This window comes from Mus caroli, chromosome 12 (genome assembly GCF_900094665.2).
Source record: "Mus caroli chromosome 12, CAROLI_EIJ_v1.1, whole genome shotgun sequence".
Taxonomy (NCBI): Eukaryota; Metazoa; Chordata; class Mammalia; order Rodentia; family Muridae; genus Mus; species Mus caroli.
In genome coordinates, this window is record NC_034581.1 from 10,120,224 (window position 1) to 10,136,668 (window position 16,445).

The 16,445-nt window shown below is 42.5% G+C and overlaps 1 protein-coding gene across 4 annotated transcripts in view; it reads left to right on the forward strand.

The window, feature by feature from the left end:
• The window catches only part of Nbas (neuroblastoma amplified sequence), a 295,155-nt gene that overhangs the window by 267,913 nt on the left and 10,797 nt on the right, over positions 1-16,445 (forward strand). For 2 of the 4 annotated variants that reach the window (XM_021178926.1, XM_021178925.2), the window contains exons 49-51: positions 6,585-6,724; positions 8,812-8,950; positions 15,107-15,235. In XM_021178926.1, the coding sequence (XP_021034585.1) occupies positions 6,585-6,724; positions 8,812-8,950; positions 15,107-15,235 (408 nt within the window). Of the gene's footprint in view, positions 1-6,584; positions 6,725-8,808; positions 8,951-15,106; positions 15,236-16,445 lie in introns of all 4 variants that reach the window. The other 2 variants (XM_029484416.1, XM_029484417.1) reach the window with 1 other exon arrangement.

Sequence of the window (16,445 nt, forward strand, 5' to 3'; positions counted from 1 at the left end):
AAAAAAAAAAAAAAGGAAAAGAAACACATGGTGTAACTTGTGGTTTTAGCAATATATGTAGCAGAGGATGGCCTAGTCAGTCATCACGGTCATCAATGGGAGGAGAGCCCCTAGGTCCTGTGAACGTTCTATCCCCAAGTATAGGGGAAGGCCAGGAATGGGAGTGGGTGGGTTGGGGAGCAGTGGGAGGGAGAAGGGGATAGGAGATTTTCCGAAGGGAAACTGGGAAAGAGTTGCCTTGGTATTGTGTTTCTTCACAGCAATAGAAACCCTAACTAAGGCAGATATTTACTTTTTCTCTACTGACTACTCAATTTGATTATGAGTAAAAAAAAAATTTACCACTGAAAAATTGGAGGCATAATAAGTTCATAATAAGTTGGAATGATACAGGATTTTGTAGTATGCTGAGAGCATTCTAGCATGGTTCTTAACCAGGGAAGGAACAAATGAGCCTATAAGCTTTTGAAAACCCAAACTCCCATTATTTACTTGTATGGTTCTCTAATTTCTTGAATTATGAAAGAGAATACTACAAGGGATTAGACTTAATAAAGGGAATATGTAAGGAGCCTGACAAGAGTTTGAACATTATGTGTTGATGTATATAAACAAAACTTGTAAGTCCCTATCATGTACACTCATGAGTCAGAGGTGTACCTTCTCAAACTCATTGAGTTATCTCTACCTCAGATGTCAGAATAAATACTACTCTTTAAAAGCTGGTTAGCCCTTAGATCTTGAACGTTGTTTTTAACCTTCATATGATGCTGTTTACTAAAGAGTTTAATAGTCTTCATTGGCCTGAGAAGGCAGCTCAGCAATTAAAGGACTTGCTTTGCAAACAAGTGGACCTGAGTCAGCCATGACCACCCACCCACCTGTAATATGGAAACGAGAGCCCAGAACAAGCTGCCCAGACTAGTCCTACGGGCAAACTCTGAGTGTGTCTAGGGAACTCTGGCATGAAGAATCAGGCAGAAAAGTCCTAAAGAAGGATTCTCTGCATCTACTTTAGGCTTCTATACTCATACATATACACTCACAAGCATGGACATATATATTAATGAAAAGCTAAAAAAATTAAAACATTTTTGGCACTTTCCCAACATAATAATTACAGAAATTTCAAACAGTTATTGCTAAATAGTTTTCTTTAGATCTCTCACATTTTAGCAAGGCTCAGAAGAAGAACTAATTAGCTTTGTTCAGGATTCTTTTTGAGGGCGTTTTTTTATAGAAGACAGCATGGAGGATAAATGTGCTATTTCCCATGGAGCAGAGCACATAGACTTGCTGTTCATTATACCAAATTCATAGTCTTCAAGTCTGGGGCTCTTCACAACCACTTAGTGTGTGTATCACTTTCCTAAGTGCTGCTTCTGAGCCGAAGGACTTGAGGAATTGCTCAGGCCCTCGATGCTGCTGTTCCTGTGAGTACAAAAGGTCTGTCTCTAAACCAAGAGTCTCTTGTCTTCTGTCAGAAACAAACTATGGCAGAATGGACAGGTTATCCAGTTGGCTTGTCAGAAAGAGGGCATCTTTCTCATTCTTGACAAAAGCTGTCTTTCAAAATTAACTCCAGGGTCTCATTCCTAAACCGTGTAATGAGCACGGGAGAAGGGCGTGCCCCTTGCATTTTCACATGTAGCCAGACACCTTTACTTTCAGGAATGGGGCCAGCCTAAGAGAGGTTGCTATGGAAACTCCTGTAGAAACCTTACACATCTCTCTTTAGCAGAGGGTACTAGCCATCATCTCTCCCTTGAGTAAAGCAGAACTGAAGAACTCGCTATATGACCCAGGTAACCGGCAGTTTGGCAGATGCTTTCAGTGTGAAGGCAAAGCCACACAGACCCTAGGAACCGTGATGGGAAATGTGGTGAGGGACCGTTCTCTTGTTTTCTCTCATTTACTCTTTCCAGTGGCTTTTAAAAAGGCTTGCTTCTTGTTTCTAGAGCCCCACCATCAGGGTCTGGCTCTGGGTTTAGTTACTTGTCCATATTAAAAGAAAAAAAAATAAGATAAAATACATAAAATGGAAACTGGATTTCCTTTGAGCTTTGTCCAAAGCTGGAGGAAGCAGTTCTCAGTCCACTGTTCTTCCAGTAACTGCATTGAAGTTTATAGAGAGAACTAAAGTTCACACAAATTCAGCTGTGGAACCAGGGATTGCTGCTAAGAAATCATCGTAAACTCATAATTCCTACTTCTCAGGTTCTTATTGCACATCCTGCTGCTAGAGGAGGTTTGCTATGGGAGGTAGCTGATTCAATTCTTAATACATAGGAAGCTGGGGCCGAAAAAATTAAAACCAGAGTTCTATTTCAAGGGAGCTATTATGCCTTCCTTCTGCCAAACTGTTGGGTATAGAGGCTCAACTCTGAGTAGTCTCTCAGCCAGTGTGTAGTGGAGTAAAAGTTCTTACTTTCCAGGCCTAAGTCCCCACTCCATGGCCTCCGTAAGTCACAGAGGAATTCCACTGTGTTTGCATCTGTTCCTCTAGGAAAACTGTCAATTACAGAGTTGTGAGGGCTTTTACAGTTCCCACCTCCATCTTTTCACCTGCACTTGCACCATTTCAGATCCAAGCAGTCGGCATTCTGTGTCCTTAGTCCTTACCCATGAGTGTGCAGCCTTCTTTGTCTCTTCTCTGGCAACTTATTAAATATCTTTTCATTTTCATACAGTATCTTCCTGTTTCATGCTGTGTGTTATGCAAATACCCTGGATTTGTTGGGTGTGACTATACCCATCTCTTTTTTTATAAATTGAAATAAGGGGAAATATTTAACAAATATTTTGTTCTTTGAGTTACAATATGTTCAATTCATTTTTTTAACTTTATTGGATATTTTTTCTATTTACATTTCAAATGTTATCCCCTTTCACAGTCCTCCTCCCCAAACTCCCTATGCCATCCTACTCCCTCTGCTTCTATGAGGGTGTTCCCCCACCCACCCTCTCCTGACTCCCCACCCTGGCATTTCCCTACACTGGGGCGTTGAGTCTTCACAGGACAAAGGGCCTCTCCTCCCACTGGTGCCCAACAAGGCCATCCTCTGCTAATATGTGGCTGGAGCCATGGGCCCCTCCATGTACTTTTTGGTTGGTGGCTTAGTCCCTGGGAGCTCTGGGGAGTCTGCTTGGTTGATATTGTTGTTCTTCCTATGGGGTTGCAAACCCCTTCAGCTCCTTCAGTCATTTCTCTAACTCTTCCACTGGGGACCCCATGCTCATTGCAATGGTTGGCTATAAGCATCCACCTCTGCATTTGTCAGGCTCAGGCAGACCCTCTCAGTAGATAGTTGTATCAGGCTCCTGTCAGCAAGCACCTGTTGATATCTACAATAGTGCCTAGTTTTGGTGGTTGTCTATGGAATAGATCCCCAGGTGGGGCAGTCTGTGGATGGCCTTTCCTTTAGTCTCCACTCTACACTTTTTTTTTTAACATATTTCCTCCTGTGAGTATTTTGTTCCCCCTTCTAAGAAAGACTAAAACACTTTACCCATCTCTTTTTTTTTAATTAGATATTTTCTTTATTTACATTTCAAACGCTATCCTGAAAGTTCCCTATACCCTTCCCCCACCCTGCTCCCCTACATACCCACTTTTATTTCTTGGCCCTGGCACTCCCCTGTACTGGGGCATATAAAGTTTGCAAGACCAATTGGCCTCTCTTTCCACCGATGGCTGACTAGGCCATCTTCTGCTACATATGCACCTAGAGAGACGAGCTCTGGGAGTACTGGTTAGTTCATATTGTTGTTCCGCCTATAGGGTTGCAGAACCCTTCAGCTCCTTGGGACTTTCTCTAGCTCCTCCATTGGGGGTCCTGTGTTCCATCCAATAGATGACTGTGAGCATCCACTTCTGTGTTTGCCAGGCACTGGCATAGCCTCACAGGAGACAGCTATATCAGGGTCCTGTCAGCAAAATCTTGCTGGCATATGCAATAGTATCTGGGTTTTTACCCATCTCTTAAGTTTGTGTTTCTTCTTATTAAATCCACTCTCTGTTAAGTCTGTTTCTTCCAGACTAGACCATCTCTGTCTGTGTCCCGAATCCTCAGTCCAGTCTTGAGCTTGGTGTAGTTGGTGTGCTTGATCCCAAACACAAACACATTGTTGTAGAGGGAGGAACGTCTGTATCAGGAATCCTCTGATTAGTGTGGATGCTGCTTGTGGGTGGTGCAGCAGTCTGCGTGCCATGCATTACTTTTCAGCACAAACTTTTGCTCGCATAAACTCTTGCATAGAAACTAAGATTACAGCACAGGAAGAGATCAGTCAGTGACTGACTCCTCTTCCAGTGCAGACATCAAGCAGTACCCACCTTACCTGAGACTTCTGGTATTTTTAAAGCCCATTTTTCCAGTAAAGAAAATGAGGCCCAGAGCAAGGAGCTTTCCTGAAGTCTGATGGTGAACATAATTCCAACAAACCAGTTTCTGTCATCAATAATAAAACCGACCAAAACTTCATGGCAAGTTCAGGAGAAGTCAATAGTATTGGTCCTAAATTGTCTTATGAAAGATAAATTGTCACTCATTTGTAAGCTTGTCCACTCAGTTCATTCGCTCCACAAGTACTCATTACACATCTTGTGGTTTAATTACTAAGAAGCAAAGTGCAACGGGAAGGTGTGGATTGTAGGCATGCCTTACAACTCAGGCAAGTAACCTGGGCCTTCCCTGGGAAGGCAACGGGGCTCTGAGCTCCTCCAGTTTCTGCATGAAGAACATGTCAGGATAAGGAAAGTTCCAGTAGCTGATGCAGAATGTGTGTAATTGTGAGCAAGACAGATCAGAAGAACTAGAGGCTGGAGACAGGTTGAAGGTGATGAGGTTTGGTAAGGAGAGCTGGAAGTCTTGAATTTGTGCTTCTTACTATCCAAGACAATTGTCTGCTTTCAGCTGGAAGCCTTGCTTAAATAATGTTGAGCTTATCTCACAGTGGGCCCTCTCTTCAGAACATGATACTCAGATTTTCTTTTGGCTGTCACTTGAGAGCTCCAGTCCCAGGACAGTTAAGCCAGTATCTGTATGTTCCAGGAGGTTTCTAACCCTAGTGTCCCCAACACAGAGCTGTGGTAGGGGTCAACTCACTTGCTGTACCATGGAATTATTTCAAAACTGTAAAGTGCTACAGGGCTATTTATTCCGCAGATGAATGGCCTGAGGCTCAAAGGTGGGCGTTGTAGCATCTGGCAGTTCACTGTGGAAACCAGGCTTCCCATAGTAATTACTGAATTTCATAGTCCACATGACCATTTGCAACACTGCAAAACTCATGGTGTGAGACTCCTCAGATGGTGTCTTAGATCAGAGCCACCATGGCCATTAAATCAATGTTTTGGAAACATGCATTTGCCCAGACAATTTAGTTAGTGTGTAAGTGAAATCCATTCTCATTCTCCTTTCAAGGAGTGATGATCTGAATCCTGTGAACACATATCATCATGCATTTACCGTTACGATTGTCTGTGCCCCTAATCACTGAGAACCTGTGAAGAGAAACTAGCAAAGGAGATGAACTGACTGGCTTTTATATCAAAACCACTTTTCAACTTAAAATGGCTGACATTCCCCACCCTGCTCCCTACCCCCCCTGCCCCCTGCTGCCCAGAGACATACTGCATGCCTGACTTGTTTTGCACCTGCCATGGTTAGAAGAGAAGCCCTTTGGTTATCCAGTGGGAGGGAGTGGATGCTGTGAGACTGACAGGGCTTCTCTTGTGTTAGAAACAGACTGGGAATAAATACTGTGTTTGATTTACATGATATGCATGTAGCCAAAGCATCTTGTGACAAAGGAACTTGCATAAAATCTGTGGTTCAAATTAGAAGAATTTCTAGGCACATGTTTCACATGGCTTTCTGATGAACATTAGGAGTTAATTTTGGACAATTTAAACTTCCAAAATCCATTTAATGTTAAGTATGCTGGAATAATTACTTTCAACTATAACAGCAATTTGTATTTTAGCATGTTAAGAGGCCAGTGACACTGTGTGTAGACATCTTACTTTGCTAAGGCAAGTTGAGGTCCCTGTGCAGCCCTCCAGCTCTCCATAATTTGTGATACTGTGCTTAAGACTCAAAACTCCTGAAGGTTTGCATATTACTGTGGTTTTTCACTATTGGAATGAAATGCCTGAGGCATACTGAGTCTGTAATGAGCAGGGGTTTATGTCACTTATGGGTACAGAGGCTCAAGGGCACGAGCATTGGTTTAGCTCTGATGAGGGCCTTCCTGACTATGCCACATTTTGATGGGGGCAGTTTAAAAGGTCGTTAATCAAGTCTATAGGAAGAGTAGCATCCGAAGCCTTTTTGAAGGTCATCCCACCAGTGACCTTGGAACCTATAAGCTCCTCTAAGGAGACTCCACCTAAGAACTTTTAGGTGACAAACAACATCCAAACCATGGTAAATTTCTGTTCTGGTTTGGTTTTAGATGCTATTTCATTTTCATTCAGCAAATTGCCAGTTTTTCAAGGTTCTTTTCTCAGTCACATGCAGAGTCTTCTGTGAACCAGTTCAGCATTGCCACAAGTTTCCAATGTGTGTTGCTTCTTCCAGGTGGACATAGCTGACATTGAGAATGAAGAAAACCGTTACACTCTGTTCTCGGAGCTCCTGGAGTCTAGTCACCATGAGGTCGAATTTCAGCACTTGCTTTTACTCTTGCAAGCTTGGCCACCTATGAGAAGTGAATGTGTGTAAGTCTTAAGATAATTGGCATCTTATGTCTGAATGTCAGTTTTGAAAATGTAATGATGTCTTCAGCAGAGCCAGTGAATGTGTATGTACTTCCACACACATACATCGAGGGTTCAGACACTCTTATACTAAGGCATATGTTCTGAACTAGTGAATTCCACCAACGCAGCTCTCCACACATTTGCTTTTGTTTCCCTATTCCTGCCTGCACACATTTAATATTTGCATCTTAGCCAAGCGCTTGTTATGTACTGTAATAGTGAGTTTCTCTCTTTCCATCACTTTAATTTTATTTTTTCTTTTTGAGAATTTCATACATGTATATAACAAAATATGATCTATCCTCCATTTCCCCCTCAAACTGTCCTCATATCTTACCAACATGCCCCCTTCCAAAGCCATGTCTTCTTCTTTTTTTTTTTGGTAACCCACCAAGTCCAGTTACTGCTGCCCATATGTTTGTGGATGAGGCACTGTCCACTGCAGCATGGGAATCTACCCATAGCCATAACTTCATCCCCAGGGACTACCCACTGCCACTGGCTCCTTGGTAAGGGTGGGGCCTGGAGAGCATCTTCCTTACGTGTGAGAGAGACTTTAAAGACAATTTAAATTGTTTTTGAAATGTTGGATTATCTTTCTATTTCCCTGTACCTAAGCCCAAATGTTTTCTTCAGAAGTACCATAACCATGTCTGATTTAAGATACAAGCACAATAAGTTTGTTCTGGTCTTTCACAAAGAAATTTCTTGCCTGATTTATTTTAAACAATGCTTTCAGTGCTACCTTGAGAATTCATATGGAACAAATAATTCCCATTTATTAAGTACTCACAATATTGAGCATGTAATTTACATACATTACCAAACATCCACACAACAAACATGCACAGATAGTGTTACCTAATTATACAGATGAAAGACTTGGATCTCAAAAGTTAAGGGACTTAAGGCTTCACACAGNTAACAAGTGAGGAAGACAGAGTTCTAAGGAGGACTGGCCCGGTCGCAGGTTTGGGTCATTTCCTTTCTGTCCTGCTGAGCTTGCAGCTGACACTCAGAGTTAAGGGGGCCCCAGTCTTGTCCTTGTACTGTTGGACATAGCCTCACCCTTCCCTTTAGGAGAAGTGGCCAGGTTCCCTTTGAACACATCACCTATCTGAAGCTGTTTCCACTGGCAAGAAGCATGTGTCTCTGTGCTTCAGCTCAGGCCTATTCGCTCCAGTACTGAGCTTTCTCAGAACCCAGCAAGCGATTCTGTCCTAGGCCAGTGAGGTCTCCATATCTTGGTATGAGAAGAAAGAAGCCTCCCTGAAAATGACTTACCCTGGAGCAGCTCAGAGCAGTGAAAACATCTGGGAGATGCTCTCCCCCTGAGCCCCAGGGTGGGGCTGTTAGGAATTCCGGATGCATACTGAGGAGAGCTGTGTTCTTTTGTTTTTTCTAAGCAGATTCTTTTAGAAAGAAAGGATGTGTGGATTAGGTCTCTGTCACCGTGACAGTGATGGTTTCCTGACTATGTTCTAAAGAGTGGGATTTTACCTGAACTGTTTAGTTATTGTTCAAGACAGAGTCTAGTTATGTGGGCTTCTGGTCTTGAACTAGTGACCCTCAGTCCCTTCTGTTCTCCCATGTCTGGTTATCACACCTTTTCTGCTCACCATAGGACCTCCATTGTCATTGTGAAGTGCTTCCAGTGATCTTGCTAAGGCTACTCAGGGCTGCACTTGCTTGTTAAGTGCAGGTTACTGAGTCCTAGGCTCCTCTTAAAAATCACCAGAGCAGAGGGTGAGAGATGCACAGTCTAGTGTTGACAGTTCTGCCATGGGGTCAGAATTTGAGACTGGGTCTGTAGCTTAAGAGTCTGAATTGTCTGTACACCTACTGTCCCAGTGTTGCCTACTGCTTGTTCATACCACAGTAGCCTATGCAGAATAGCCTAAAGGAACATATTTGTACACTGAGTGTAAGCCACCAAAAGCACTTTATTTCAGAAAGTGGGACTCTTTGTCTTTGTTGTTTTAATTTATCACAGTGCGGAACGCTTTAATCACCTCCAATGTTTTACATATTTCTCTGAGGAGCAGCGTAGCCAACAGTCCATGGGTGAGACTGGTGACTGCGATGCTGACCAGGTGTACAGAGGAGAACAAGCAGAGCCTGGGGGAGGAGGTGTTGAAGATCTGCCGCTCCCTCTACAACACCACACAGATGCTGCCCGTGGAGGTGAGTAGCTGCTTTGAGTGGCTTTCCTGAGGATGCCTTCTGCACACAGCCCGCTGTTCAAGGCCGTCGTAGTAACTGCACTTGAATGCTTAGCTCAAGCAGTTCTGCTAGAAGCCAAGAATGTGTAAAGGACCAGATGAAAACAAGTGGTGGGGAAAGGGTGCCTGGATGGTGCTTGCTTTTCACCAGTGCTCTGAAGCAGATTTTACAGATCCCAGGGCAGAGACCAGTGCAGTTCCTTCAAGGCCTTTGCTACGGCCAATCCAAGCTGATGGCTTGGAACCCAATAGTTCAACTGTTACCTGTCTAAACCTGGCTAGTTGTACTGGTAACCAAGCAACCACTCTGCTCCTCACATTCTTCCTTGTGTCGCTGTAAGGAAACTGGATAGCCACAGCTGCTACTCTCTGGAATATGCAACAGAAACTCAACCACTTCCATTTTGACCTTTCTATTTGATCCTGTGATTTAAGTGTCAAAAAGTATTTGTAATATGTATAGCATAGAAACATTTTATATATTCTGTTAATTATTGGGAGTCTGCTTGTATATCTATGCAGCAGTATACTGTTTAAGCAACTTGTATGTATCTAAGAATTTGGATAATGGCATTAAACTAACTCATTGGTTTTGAGTTTCCACCACATAGGAAATAAGTTGAAACCAAAATTATAAATCTGATCCTGTAAATCCTCATTGTGATTGCCCAGGAAAACTATCCTTACTATGAATAAACATAGAATGAGTTGTTTTCCAAATTTGGGCTGAGAAAGTGTTTTATTGAATTTTTAAAGACTTATTTGTGTAAAGAAGTCTTCTAAACACTGGAGAGGTGTTCTATAACATATTTAAAGTGCCAGCACCTAAAATGCAGTGGTGTGCGTACTCACAGCTGTGTAACACGGCCCTCTGGAATCAACTACTTGCTTACATATGGTCTGCTCTGCTGGGTCACAGGGTGCTGTGAGGGCATGAGCCTGGTAGAGTCATCTCATCACTGGCACAAGATTCAGTACTACAGAGAGTGAGTTCATCATGGTTTCTGTTCTGTGACCAAAGAAAGCGTATGCGAACACCTTTGCCTTCATATGAACTAAAATGAAGCATTGTCCAATCAGGACCAAATGTCAGAATTGACCTGTAACTATTCAGTTGAATTGGATGCTGATCAGAAAGATTCTGCTTAGGCTCTCTTGTTACTAGCTGGCAGTTCCATCTTCCACCATTGTCTCCAGCTCTAATGGGGCTAGACTGAAGCTGCCTGTGTGCTACTAATCGCCATCACTCTTAGATCTAGAATTCTCATGGAGTTGGGGGGCGGGGGGGGGGGAGGAGGAGACTGATCACAGGAGATCGTAATGGTTTCTCTGTGTAACTTGATGAAGTGAAAGGTAATTACTGAAGGAGTGCTGTTGCCTCTGTGACGTCAGTGGCTTTATAAGCTCAATTTCTTTCCTTAACTTGGGCATGAGTATAAAGAGTGTTTCTTGCATGTCATGATTACAGGAGATTAGTAACTGATGGGCATTATTTTTATTGTTAAATGTGCTCAATAAAAAAATTTAAAGTGTTATTTGGAGAGAACATAATTATTACAAAATAGAAATGTCTTGAATTAATTTCACCACACTTCAGAGCTGCTCAACTTAATCTCAGAGTTCTATAATAATTTCCTTCACCATGATGCTAAAATTATCCCATGCTCAGTCACTTTTATTCCACCCATGGCCAATGATGTGTATGCCCAGTTGTGGCAGGAAATAAGGCTGTCCCAGTTCTTCCCTTACCCCTATTCCTCATCCCTTGCAAAACTCCATAATTAGTTTCTCTTTCCCCAGTGATTCCTATATGCCTTTTTGTGATTCCAGAATGTTCCTCATTGTATCTGCTTCCTTAATAGTCATGATGGTTTTTCTCATGGAAAATATCACCAGCAAATGGAAATCACTGCTCTTCATAAGTCATGTATCCCACAATATTGCAAGTTTGCTTACATCCATGGCAGTGTAAAAAGTCTCCTCAAGATTGGAGATATGTGGGATATGAAACATAAAGCAAGTTCGTGCCATTCATAGTTCTTTTTTTTTTTTACCTTGGAGTATTTTATTAAGTTATTATTATTTGGATAATCATGTCTAAATCATAACAAGATATTGATTTTCTTTTATGTTATAATCTGAATATTTCTTTATTTAAAGAATGTGCTAAATCACTCCTTCCAACATCTGGGGATGAATTTTCTTTTTATAATAGACATCATTACTCTTCCAATGATACCTCTTTCTTTTTCTTGAGATATATACGCAGTTCATGAATTGGATTTCTTTCTAAAATACAGTATAGATATAAAGCACTATAAAATGTCCATATCTTCACAGTTCATATATGTTCCTTAAATGAGTGATTGCATAAGTGAAACTATAAATTTGGAAGTTCTAGCAAAGATATTGGGGGTTGTAAAGGAAAAGAAGGAAAATCTTAAATCATTATAGTGACTGTTTCTCAAATGCACATGGTTAAGTTAGTTACTTAAAAATTAAAGCTTTAGGCATGACTTCTGTGACATTGATACCAATATTAATTTAGAATCCAGTTTATTTTTCTGAACTTAAGACCTGTATGTTTTGGTGAGGTGGTTTGAATAAGAACTCCACCCACTGCACCCCGTTCCTTTTTTTTTTTATTACGTATTTTTTTCCTCAATTACATTTCCAATGCTATCCCAAAAGTCCCCCATACCCTCCCCCCACTTCCCTACCCACCCCTTCCCATTCTTTTGGCCCTGGCATTCCCCTGTATTGGGGCATATAAAGTTTGCAAGTCCAATGGGCCTCTCTTTCCATTGATGGCCGACTAGGCCATCTTTCCATACATATGCAGCTAGAGACAAGAGCTCTGGGGTACTGGTTAGTTCATCATGTTGTTCCAACTATAGGGTTGCAGATCCCTTTAACTCCTTGGGTACTTTCTCTAGCTTCTCCATTGGGAGCCCTGTGATCCATCCAATAGCTGACTGTGAGCATCCACTTCTGTGTTTGTTTGGCCCCGGCATAGTTTCACGCCATTCATAGTTCTACAACTCCAAGTTCCTACTGTTTGCAACTGACTCAGCAGTCTGAGACTCACTGAGGCTAAACAGAAGTTAGACCATGCAAGCTACAGGCTGCTGTGTGGGAGCTAGTCACCCGGGAACAAGCCTGGCTAAGTCCAGGTTGGCAACCTCAAGAGTGGTCATTCTTCCTCGTGACTGAGATGCTTTTGAGAATGCCAGGAGCTTGGTTTAGATTCCCATGACATCCAAGCTATCTCCCTTTCTGTGTGCTTCTTCCTCCTCTCCATCTCATTAATGGGACTAAAATTGCATCTCTCTGAAGCAAATGACCTGGTGTGTACTAATGCCTAGAAAGCATAGCAAGTGGGTGGTTCAGGTCAGAACTCTCTAGATGGAAGTGAGGGATAGATGGAGGCATGCTCAGCAGCCTAGAAGTCAGGGCTGACTTGAATAGCTGTGGAGAGCAGGAGACTACAGATAGCCACGTCCAGCACAGTCTTCACCCTCTGATATCAGGACCAAGAACAGAGGGAGCGGTCAGCACCTCTGCCTGTGTAAGTACCACACACCTGCTCACACTCCCTCAGCAGGCTCTAAAACATCTGCTGGCAGTGATCCACTGATAGCTGAGTCCCCACAGGTTATTTAAATGCAGAAACAGTGTTGGTGGACTGGTCTAATTTCGCTGGCAACATCAGGCTACAGGGACTACTGCCTAGCTCATCACCATAAACCACAGCCCACAGGGAGAATGAACTCCAGGCTGAGGCTTATCTTTGCATTCAGGGGACTTCTCTGTCCCCTTTCAAGGCCTAGCTCTCTTGTGATGTCATGTTCTGTCTGAACCAGGAAGTTGTCAAATGAGGTGGTTTTGTGGTTCTCTCTGCTGCTTGGCCTTACGACAGTCCCTGTGTAATCCCCATAACACTTTTCTTACAATGTAAGCACCAGAGACGGTGTGGCATGAGTCAGCTGAATATTTGGCCAATAACATAGCTAGGAGGCTATAAAATACTCAGGGATCCCATAAACTAGCACTCTCTATCCTCAGAGCCCTTGCCCTGGCCATGTGCCATCTGTCCTGCTTAGATTTTTTTTTTTTTTTGGAAAGTCTTTAAGTTATCATCATGCCTTAATGTGAGGAAGTTAACAAAGTGGACCCTGGGAGTATGCTTGTGTAACAACTTTTTGAGAAGTTTATGAAATATTGCTTTAAGACAGCTTAATTGCCAACCCTTCTATATCTGCCTTTAGGATGTAAAATTATGTTAATACAAAAGACTGAAGACCACTACAAAATATGCCATGACATATTTAAAACCTGCTTAGATTTTATCTTTTTTTTTTTTTTATCACAAGGTAGAGGCCTCTGGGAAGAGGAACCTTAATTGAGGGAACTCCTCCGTCAGATTGCCTGTAGACAAGTGTGTGAAGCGCCTTCATTTTCTTGATTAATGATTGATGGGAGGGTGCCACCCCGGAGCAGGATAAGAAAGCAGGCTGAGCAAGGCAGTAGACACCTCCACCATCTCTGCTTCAGTTCCTGTTTCTAGGTTTCTGCCCTGGCTTCTCTTCATGACAGACTGTAATCTGTAAGATGAAGTAAACTATTCCTCAAGTTGCCTTTGGTTATGATTTTATCAAAGCAATAGAAAGGAAACTATCGTCTTCTTAGATGCTACTATGTTATTTTTATAAAAATTTGTCATTTAAAGCTATAATCAACAACATTTCTAAACATCATGAAATGCTGAGGTCCTTTGTCAATTATTGGTAATATATTGAGTGAACAGCAGACATAAGCACTAAGAGAGACTCTTGTACCAATAATGTTGAGTATGGTGTATACCATGTAGCTTTGGAATACAAGAAGCCTAGCTCATCCTCAAAGAGGTACATATAGGTGAACACAGAACTACAGGACAGAAGGTAAGGTCTGAAGTAAAGAGCAGTGGGGATGTAGAGTGGAGGCTAAGCTGGCCCAGTCAGGGGAGCCTGTCTGCTGTGTGTCACTATTTTTTTGGAGATGTCAACCAGTGTCTACCTATCCCAGATAGGGAACCATCAAAAGCCCACTGTAAGCATCCACTGACATCAGGCCTAGTGAACCACTGAGTTTCATTGAGGGTGCTTGCAGAAGTTTAAGTAAGGGGTTACTTTCAGGAGCAGAAATGACGCAAAGACAGCTGCATCTCTAATTGCCTACCCCACTCGGTGACAGTTATGAAAGCAGGAAGCCTGGAGCTCACTGCTGAAGAGACAAGCAACTCACCAGTTTGGAAAGTGTCTCATTCAGTCTGTCATGTTCATCATCTCATTTTGGATTGAGGCACAGGGATGCTGAGAATGCCCAGTGTGTGAATTTTCTTCTCTGTTCTGCTGTTGTGGAGTAGCACAACAGAACAATCAGCCCCATGCAGGGCAGTGGGCCTTCATTCTTTTTCCAGAATAGTTCTGCTTTAATATATGGGACTGCATTCTTTGTCTGCTCTTTGGTCAAGTGTTCAGTTCTTTGTGTCATAGTTATAGTCAGGACACTAGAGGCAGCCAGCTCAGTGGGGTGAGCGGTCAGTTCATCAAGTAGAATACAAACCTGAGAGTGAATGCAAGTATACCTGGGGAGATCCACATGTGTTCATTGTTTTGAATCACAGATAGTTTTCATGATTTGGAATATCTTAAATATATCAAGAATTCTACTTACCTTAATACTAGAATTTTAAACATGTTTTAAAGATATTGTCTTTGCTGATGTCCTTTGTCTCTCGGTAGATAAGAACTAGATATTGACATCATTAATAGTTGATAACAGCTGCTATGAAGTCTCCACTGTATGCTCAGTACTGTACATTTATATTAACATTAATTCTCAAGATACACAACAAAAATTACAGAGCAGATACAGAGATGTCCATTTTATTTCTAGGGAAACCAAGGCTCTGAGAATCCGAGTAGATTATCCCACTAGATCTGCATACTGAATACATCCTATTATTCAAAATAACATGTCACACACACACACACACACGATAGCAGAGGGTGTACAGGTATAGGGTGGCACTGTGTTGGCATGAGTGAAACTTATCTCACCCATGTGATTTCAGGGTGTGAAGGAGCTGTGCCTGCTGCTGCTGCACCAGTCCCTCCTGCTGCCATCCCTGAAGCTTCTTCTGGAGAGCGGTGAGGAAAGTCTACAGGCCATGGCCCTGGAGCAAATCTCGGCTGTCACTAAGGTAAGCCCAGTTGAATTTACTACTGTTCTTGTCTTCAAAAAGTGAATGCAGTGCTTTGATCTTCATCTGCAATAACCTTGATTAATTCTCAGCCACATTATAGATAGTATTCTCCGACTGTCGTAGCTCTCTCATTCACTCAGGCAGTACACACTTGGTTGCATGGGCATTTACTGAGCCTCTTCTATGAGCAGGCTCTGGTTGGTGCTGACAACACAGACACATATAGTAAAACACTATCCCAGAGCAACAGCATCTCAGGCTCAGGAGCCTGCATCCCAGGTTCCTTGCCACTCAGGTTTCGGGTCTGGGGAATCTGAGCCCCACTTGAGGTTGATTCTGTCTCCAGCTGCACCTGATGGCTGTTCACAGACAGAAGTTTTCCAGCAGCACTCAACTGCAGTCATCTGAAGTCTGGAACTGCTGTCCTCTGGAACGTGAGCCTCGCAGAAGCAGTGTTTGGGCTTGAAGACACATGCTCAAGTCACATTTGCAGATTGCAAACATGTTTCCAGACGTGCACAAGGCTGCTTGTTTTGTTGTGATGACTGAGGAAAGCTGTGTCTCTTCTCCCACTCCCCCCCCCTCTTTTTTTTTTTGGTCTCTTTCCTTTTAAAGATATATAGTCTCCATTTAGATGGCTCAGGGTTATGTTTTAGCAAATTGGCATTGAATGATCCTTCTCCAAACCCTTCTATAGAGACATCCTTGTTTCCTGTGAGTAGTGTGTGTGTGTATTCATATACACACATATAGAGATGCAAGCACACTTCTGTATAATTCTGCTTTCTGCTCTCTCTATTAACAAGATGTCTTCTGGGAATCAGAGAGAAGGGGAGTTCTAGAACAGAGGTCTGTGTTGGCTGCAAAAGAGAGCTAAAGCATAGATATAAAGATATCATTGATAAAACATTTCATATGACAAAGATATCAAATGTTACATTTGGCAACAGTCATTGAAAATCTGTTGCCTCTCACCGGATGTTTTCTGTGAGTACTGTGAGAGTGTCTGCAGACACTGTGGAGTGGCGACGGTTACCACTGTTGCCTGGCAGGGCCTTGTGGGACGCCAGACTAAAGTACTCAGGGGTGATCTATTGGTGTCTTCCTGTCTCCCTGCTGATGGGGATGCTTCATGGTTTTGTAACCTCATAAGAACTGAGAATTATGTTGAGCTTTTTCTTAGCCTGTTTTTTTTTTTTTTTTTTTT